The sequence below is a fragment of the Neomonachus schauinslandi genome, chromosome 5, assembly GCF_002201575.2.
Source record: "Neomonachus schauinslandi chromosome 5, ASM220157v2, whole genome shotgun sequence".
Taxonomy (NCBI): Eukaryota; Metazoa; Chordata; class Mammalia; order Carnivora; family Phocidae; genus Neomonachus; species Neomonachus schauinslandi.
In genome coordinates, this window is record NC_058407.1 from 9,502,515 (window position 1) to 9,510,990 (window position 8,476).

General features: G+C 48.6%; 1 protein-coding gene across 1 annotated transcript in view; it reads right to left on the minus strand.

Annotated features, from left to right (window-relative positions):
* Positions 1–8,190, minus strand: part of TAB1 (TGF-beta activated kinase 1 (MAP3K7) binding protein 1) — a 32,195-nt gene extending 24,005 nt beyond the window's left edge. Inside the window, exon 1 of the mRNA XM_021687429.1 lies at positions 8,135–8,190. Coding sequence (XP_021543104.1) covers positions 8,135–8,167 — 33 coding nt within the window. The 5' untranslated portion in view covers positions 8,168–8,190. The remainder of the gene's footprint in view (positions 1–8,134) is intronic.
* Between the last annotated feature and the right edge of the window lie 286 nt (positions 8,191–8,476).

Sequence of the window (8,476 nt, forward strand, 5' to 3'; positions counted from 1 at the left end):
GCACAGGGACAACTCAACTGAAGGCATTTCCCGATGGCGCCCATGACATTGCTACCAGGAGTGGGCTGATGCTGCCCGGACCGCCGCAGCCACACTCAGCTCGTGTGGGAAGAGCAAGCCCTCCCAAATCCGAAAAACTATATGACAGTGGTCAATCTACTTAAAACCATCTTGTTCTTCCGTATTTATGACTAGTGCCTGGCCACCTCTACAATGTTAAGTGCTCTTTTTGAAATCTGATTTTCATAATGTTGAGCTAGCAATATTTTGGAAATATAGTTGACTCTTGAACAACGCTGGGGTTGGGGCACCAACCTCCTGCATAGTCTAAAGTCCACATGCAACTTCTGACTCCCCAAAAACTTAACTATTAAAATAGGTTACTGGTGACTGGAAGCCTCACCAATAACATAAACAATTAATTGACATGTTTTGTATGTCATATGTATTATATAACGAATTCTTACAATAAAGTTAGCTAGAAAAAGGAAAATATTAAGAAAATCCTAAGGAGGGGCGCCTAGGTGGCTCAGTCGTTAAGCGTCTGCCTTCGGCTCAGGTCGTGATCCCAGGGTCCTGGGATCGAGCCCCGCATCGGGCTCCCTGCTCAGCAGGAGGCCTGCTTCTCCCTCTCCCACTCCCCGTTTGTGTTCCCTCTCTCGCTGTGTTTCTCGCTGTCAAATAAATAAATAAAATCTTAAAAAAAAAAAAAAAAGAAAGAAAATCATAAGGAATGGGGCCCCTGGGTGGCACAGTCGGTTAAGCATCCGACTCTTGGTTTCGGCTCAGATCATGATGTCAGGGTCCTGGGATCAAGCCCTGTGTTGGGCTCCATGCTCAGTGTGGAGTCTGCTCAAAATTCTCTTTCTGCTCTCTCCCTGCCCCTCCCTTCATACACCTGCTCACGCACTCGCTCCCTCTCTCTTGAATAAATAAATCTTAAAAAAAAAGAGAAAATTCTGAAGAAAACAACATACACAATACAGTACTGTATTCATAGAAAAAAATCTGCATATAAGTAAATCTGCACAGTTCAAACCCATGTTGTTCAAGGGTCAACTGTATAATATTTGATTAACTAGCAACTGGTTTTCAGATCAATGGGTATGGACTCCAGTGCTGTTTATTTAAGGACAGTCTTTGTCCATTGCCAATAATAACACTCAAGAAAACAGTAGTCGATGGATAGTTAACATGCCATTATATGTACTTCAGTCGGCACTAATGCCAGCATCTTAGTGGGGAAACACCAGAGGCATTCTCATTAACATCAGAAACACAGCAAGGATGCCCACCTTCTCCATTACCGAACATTGAACTAGAGATGTCAACCCACACAATTAGGTAAGAGAAAAAAGAAGCTGAGCTTAAGAACTGGAGAAGTACAATTATCTCTATTTGCAGTTGACAGGATAGTAAACCTCAAGAATTAATGTTAAAATTAACTCAAATAAAAGAAATCGGTAGGGCGGTAGGATAGAAAAATCAAGACACAAAAACCAAGAGTCTTTATACACTTAAAGAAAAGATCGGCATCCAGCCTCCACATGAAAATCCCCGCTTGCTGTCAACTAAAATCACAAAGTCTTTGTCCTCTGAGGTTCTCTCCAGTCAGTCTCCCCCAACCACACTCCCATAGAGGATTTCTTTAAACCTAAATTTACATTAGCTGGATTATATCTTAATGCTTTCATCTCAGCCTTCCAGCCTGTTGACATAATTTTGAATCTTACCCTTTGAAGATTAACAATCTCACTCAGCTGTCTGTCTTGTACAGCTAAGGCCTTCTCTACAGTGTTCCAAATGGTTTCTAAAAAACTGTGACCAGAACAAACAAGCGTGGGAAGCTAACCTACTTCTGGCAGGAGGAGTCCACACCAGCACAGGGGGGAAGTAACACCTCTACCAAAGGTTTGCTCTACTTGAAAGGCCAAATGTATTTTGGGGACCTCAAGTAAGGAGGCTACTGACCCCACAGGTGCAGCCACAGAAACAGGCACACACTTTAAATCAACTATTTATATACATTAAACTTGCTGAGCAAAGTCCTACTTATTTCACACTGACACTCTTTAAACTTAAAGTCCTTAGCCAATTGGACTTGACTGGCTCTTAAGATAAAGGAGAAATAAGAAAAAATTACCCAAAATCATATTAAAAAGTATCCATGGTGAGACAAGGCCTCCCTCCCCTTTCCTTGTCTTTCCGAGTCCTGTCCACCTCCAAAGGCCCTGCTCAGACCCAACCAGCGCCAGAGGCCCATGTTTCCCAAACCTCAACCAGCTGTTCACTATCTTCAAGGAATTACCCCCTTCATATTTTTTCTTTACACTGCCACATTTTCTTTTACTCAAACGACTTCATTTTGAATGTAAACATTTTCGGTATTATAAGTAGAAAACCAGTATCACTTGCTGTATCTTGAAGATAATAAAAAATGAAAACAAGATTATTAAATTCTAGCTGAACCTACTGCCTGCATTAGACTCTGAGCCAGGGCCCTGTTCTCTCTGTTTAAAAAAAACAAAAACCAAAAAACAGCGGGGTTAGGACACCTGGCTGGCTCAGTGGGTGGAGCATGTATGTGACTCTTGATCTCAGGGTTGTGAGTTCAAGCTCCACACTGGGGGTAGAGATTACTTAAAAATAAAATCTTGGGCGCCTGGGTGGCTCAGTTGGTTAAGCGACTGCCTTCAGCTCAGGTCATGATCCTGGAGTCCCGGGATGGAGTCCCACATCGGGCTCCCTGCTCAGCAGGGGGTCTGCTTCTCCCTCTGACCTTCTTCCCTCTCTTGCTATCTGTCTCTCACTCTCTCTCTCTCAAATAAATAAATAAAATCTTAAAAACAAAAATCTTAAAAACAAAAACAAAAACAGGGAGGAAACTAGCAAGAATCAGAAAGGTGTTAAGGACATACCAGGACCAAACCAAGTCTTTCTCTCTTGATCTCATCAGAGTTTGAAAGAGAGCTGAAAAGCAAATAACCTGTGTGATATATAACAATGAGTTTTATGCCAGCACACACCAAACCCTCTCACTGTACGTGTCCCACACTCTGGGAAAATAACCACCCAAGGCTGCAGGGCCCCTTTCCTGAGAAATCCATCCTAGTGGTTCACGAGACATACTGTCGTGAACCTAGTGGTTCACGACAAAAAACCATCTGGTGTTTTGGCAACTTTCATGCTATAGTTTCGTATTGGGTTCTTGGTTTTTGTTCTTTAAGTTTATTCATTTAAGCAATCTCTACACCCAACGTGGGGCTTAAACTCACGACCCTGAAATCAAGAGTCACACGCTCTTCTGACTGAGCCAGCCAGGGGTCCCTGTTTTGTTGTTGTTGTGTTGTTGTTCTTTTATAGCCTAGTACTGTTAATTAGCTACTTATTTTGCTGATTCCAAGACGTGTATTCTCAATCTTTTAATATCTGAAGCTGATGTGTTACACGTTAATTAGCAAAGTGTTTTCTTTCTTAGTAGCATATAAAATAATGACGGGTCCTTATAATTAATGGTGTCTTGGATCCAAAGATATATGGACAATTTCTCATATAGTTATGAGTGCTCCTTCAGTGGGAGGCCCTGCCTAGAATGCAGTCCCCACAGCACCTCAGACGTTCAATGGCAAGTGGCCAGAGAATTCCAGGAGGTTCTGCCCAGGCGGGAGTGGGAGAGTCCTCGGTCTTCCCTGACGTCAGCAATGGCCCCGAAATCGCTCTGACGCTGCTGTGGCTGGGTGAGCAGCCATCCTGCTGCCCCAGCTCTCTCCCCTCCATTGGGGATTAGCCACACCAACCCTCCCCCGCTGATTCCACCCCACTGCCAAGTCTCTTGCTTCCTTCCTCCACATTTCTGGAACAATTTTCAGAAAGGTCATGTATTTCCTATTCACACAAACCACCCCCTTCCTCACCCCTGCACGCACTGATGCATACTTCCTCCCACGCCCACAAATGCCAGGCCTACCAGCAGCAGTGGCGATGGGCGCCTCAGCACCCGCACCCGGAGCCGAGAAGGGGGCGCCTCGCGCTCACATAGCCTCGTCACAGAGCTGCATAAATACACGCCACAGTGAGCCTGCACCACCTTCTCTGATGAGTTCCAAATTATTTCTCAGAAATTGAACACAAAATAGGGTAAGCAAGAAGGCTGTTTCAAAATGCCGAATTTTGGGGCACCTGGGTGGCCGAGTCGGTTGAGTGTCTGCCTTCTTCGGCTCGGGTCATGATCTCAGGGTCCTGGGATCGAGCCCCGTGTGGGGCTCCCTGCTCCGCGGGAAGCTTTCTTCTCCCTCTCCATCTGCCTCTCTCCCCTGCTTCGCTCTCTCTCTCACTCACTCTCTGAAATAAATAAAATCTTAAAAAAAAAAAAAAAAGCCTAATTTTGACTTGATTGTGTGAGGGAGCTCCCAAAATTCATATTTTGGTATGAAAAGTATTGATAGCGATCCAGTTGCAACCGAAGTGGTGAACGGTGTTACAACCTCCGTATGCCCATACCCTTTAGCAACCTCATACACATATGTGACCATGTCACAGAATAACAGTCTGTAACAGTCCCCACAGAGATTCATCTCAAACTCCTGGGCAGCAAAAGTGGACAAAGCATGGTTCCAAGTTCAGGCCACAGCTTGAATATCAAATTATAGTATGAAAAGGCTGAGTGTTTTTGTGCTGAAAGCACCCGAATTCCTTGGAGGCAAAAAGGAAGCTCAGAATGAGAGAATAATGCCCCCAGGAAGATGGCTCAGGGTGGGGGTGGGGGGGCAGCTGTTCTTTCTCTCCAAAAAGCTTAAAATACCCAGTGCCTCCTGCCATCTCTGTCCTTCTGAATGACCCCCTTTTCCTTCCCCACTCCTCTGGGACCAGCTCAACTCCTGGCCCCCACCTCTCCCAGCAGGGTTTTCATCAAAGGCTCTCTATGTTTTCATCACAAATATAGTCCTAATACATTCTTAAAGGGGCTACTAATAATTGTGGAGCACTTACTGTGGCTGAAGCAGCTGGGCCACATTCTGACGGCGGAGGAGATGGTTGTACGGGATGGCCTCATGGATGTTTTTATTTTAATGGGGGCATTTACTACATATATTAGAAAAAATACAGAGCCAGCACCTGTGATCTTGTAGATGTAGTTGCTCAAGATTTCTAAGTTAAAAAAATTAATTTCAAGTTGATTTTCTTTTTATAATTAAGTACAGAATAGCATAGGCAACACCAAACTCTTGATTCTCTCAGCCCCAAATGTGTTCCTCTTCCAGAGATCCTAATCTCAGTAAAGGGCACTGCTGTTGTTCCAACTGAAAACCTTGCAGTCCTTCTTGACTCTTCTTCCTCAGTCACGCACCCCACATCTGATCCACCAGCAAATCCTATCAGCTCTTCCTCCAAAATACAGCCCTTCCTAAAAACCACTGAGTTTCACAGCACACAGAGTAGAATCCAAAGTCCACACCAGGGTCCACAAAGGTCCCTTGAACCTTGGCTACCCCCACTCCCCCCAATGCACTCTACTCCAGCCACGCTGGCCTCCTTGGTGCTCCCCAAACACAAAAGCCTTTGCATCCCTATTCCCTCAAGCAGAATACTCCCTCCCAAATCCCCTACTTCATCCCATCAAATGTTGAGAGGTCGTCCCCTACCACTCTAAAACGGCCCGTCCACCATTCTATGAATCCAGACTATTCTTCCTCACAGCACCAACTGATGCTACAGATATTATATTGTTTACAATCTGTATTTACTCGTTGTGACTGTCTCCCTTATTAGAACAGAGGCTTCATGAGGAAAGTGTCCCCTGTACCTACACAGCATCTGCCACATAGCAAGTGCTCAGTGACACCTGAATGCTCAGAACTGAAGGTGGAACTTCATGGCTGGACCGTGACCAGGCGGGGCTAGGACAGTAATGCGTTAGTTTATTTAATCCTAACAACACTCCTGGGAGTCCTTTCTGTTGGGAACCAAGGTTCAGGGATGTTAAGTGACTTGCCCAAGTCCATATGGGACTTGTACTTTTTGTTAGGCTGCGAAGGGCCCAAGTTCCCTTGAACACATCAAGCTACCTTCAAAAGCTCTTCTTTTCTTCAAAAGACCTTTTAAGGTACCATGCTGGCTAGGGACCAAAGGTGAAACTCCTCAGTGCTCTGCCATCTGGCCCCAGCACACCCTCCTAGCACCATGTTGTCAGCAAATCCCCATCCCTCCTGCAAGCCTCCACTGTCCCAGTCAAATGAGGCCACCCACGACCCCTCAACACTGATGACAGAGCGCCTTACGCATTGTTTAGTGGTCGATGGCTCCTTCCCCCATGCTGCAAATGCAGTGAGGGTGCGCACCCACCCTCTTTATCTTTGTATCCCCAGGCCCTGCAACCACAGACTAGGGACCCTCATGGCCATCTGCTCAATGCTGATATTTGAGCTGCTCTTACCAGACTCAGGACAGTGGAGAGCAGGCCAGTGAGCTACACACGCTGCCTGGACACTCAGACACCCTGTGGGCAGAGACGTCTGGTCATCCTTAGGGTGGGAGGGGCCTTGTGTGGACATCACTGCCATCCCCTTGCCTTTCGTCATGATGCTATGTACCTAAAGCTAATTGTCCTGTCTTGAAAAGATTCCATTTCCACCAGGACCACATTCTGGAGCTAGCAAAGCTTCTGTCTAACCCGAGTCCCCTGGGCTCCATCACATCCAGAAGAGACGGACGCTGGAAGCCACTCCCCTCAGCAAGCCGAGTCGGCCCACAGCAGTTACCACTTCCAGCATTCACTACAGTCCAGCCTGTATTTCTGGAATTTTTACAATGAGTAAATTTATACAGGGGCCCTGCCCTTTGGAAGCTTACAAAGCAAAGGGCCGGCCCTACCTAACTCGATGACAAGGCTGACCTGCAGAGCACTAGTAAAATAAAAGGGCAGTTAAAGGTGTGGAGGGGAAGAGAGCAATCCCCACTGGGGAAACCTGGGAATTGCTGTCATGGAAGAGCAATTTCAGAAGAAAGTCTACACGAAGCTTGTCATCAGTATACAGCACTGACGGTCATCCCTGCCAGTGTCTGCTGTATCTTTAAGGCCAAGGCCAAGCCCTGGACATGTCTACAAATGCTTTTTTACAAATATTTATTGAGTGCCTGGCACCTAATGGTGGTAAGTGCTGGCGATACTGTTCATTGTAGATCACAAGTACAGGAGGCAGACAAGTGCACAGGCAAGCACAACAGACTGCCCCATCTGGGGAGGACCCAGGGGTCCCACACCCTACACTGGCAGGTCAGAACAGGCTCATGGCGCCAAGATGTGTGCGCATCCACGTGCACGTGTGTCAGGAGGATGCAGAGGCTGTAAGACACCAGCGACAAACCCATGGGGGTCCAGACTAGGGGGTAAGAGTGAGTCTCAGGACAATCCTCCTACTGCCTGCTCTCACCTTGGAGTCAAGGAAACTGAGGCACAGTGCGTTACAGCCAGGACGAGAACCCGGGCCGCCACTCCAATCACGCCTTCCCGTAGCGCCAAGAGGTTAACAGGGTTTCTGGAATCAGACTGCCTGACTTTAATCCTGACTCTGCCACTTACTAGCTGTGTGGCCTCGGGCAAATGACCACCCCTCTGTGCCTCCGTTTCTCACCCGTCCAACAGGAATAATTGTAGACCCTACCTCCCGGGGCTGTTATATAAATTAAGCTTACAACGTAAGGCAACTGGCAGAAAACCTGGGAGATGACAAGCGGTCCACAAGCGGCTGCCGCGGCTGTAACTGTTATTATGCCACGGCCGCTCGCTGCCCGGGGTGGCCTTACCACCCCGGCTAGCTCCGCCGCAGCGCGCCACGTTCCCTTCCGGCTCCAGGACGCTCCCCACTCTCGACGCGCCCTTGACGCTCGGGGTCGCTGGACCGCGAATCCCAGCCCCCGACGACCGGGCGGCAGCGCGCACGCGCGGACCTCGCGCGGTCGCACGCGCCCCCGGCCTCGGGAGTGAGGGGGGCCGGCCCGGGAGAGGGGAGGGCGGCGGCCACACCTCGCCAGGGAGAAGGAGGCGGCCCAACGGCGGAGAGGGAGCCGCGCCTGCACCCGACAGGCCCCCCGTGGGCTCCCAACCCCCAGCCCGGAGAGCGGGTCGGTTCCTCACACTCTGCAGCAGGCTCCTCCTCTGCGCCGCCATCTTGGAGGGACCCCCCGCGGGTGCGCCCGCCTCCCAGCAGAGCAGGCGAGAAGGGCGGCTAGAGCGGTCTGAAGCCGGCCGGGAGGTTCAGGCGCCAGGGAGCGCGCGTACAGCGCCACCCCACGGCGAAAGTGGGATGGGGCCGTAGAGGAGTGTTGCGCAGGCGCTGTCTTCCGCAGTTTTCTCTGGTGGGAGGAAAAGGGAGGGCCTCCCTAAATGATTGCCTCTCGCCCATTTTATTTGCGCATTTTCTCCAGGATGCTTTTCAGGTGGGGCTCCTAAGACACCGGATTTGCGTTCTTTATGGAC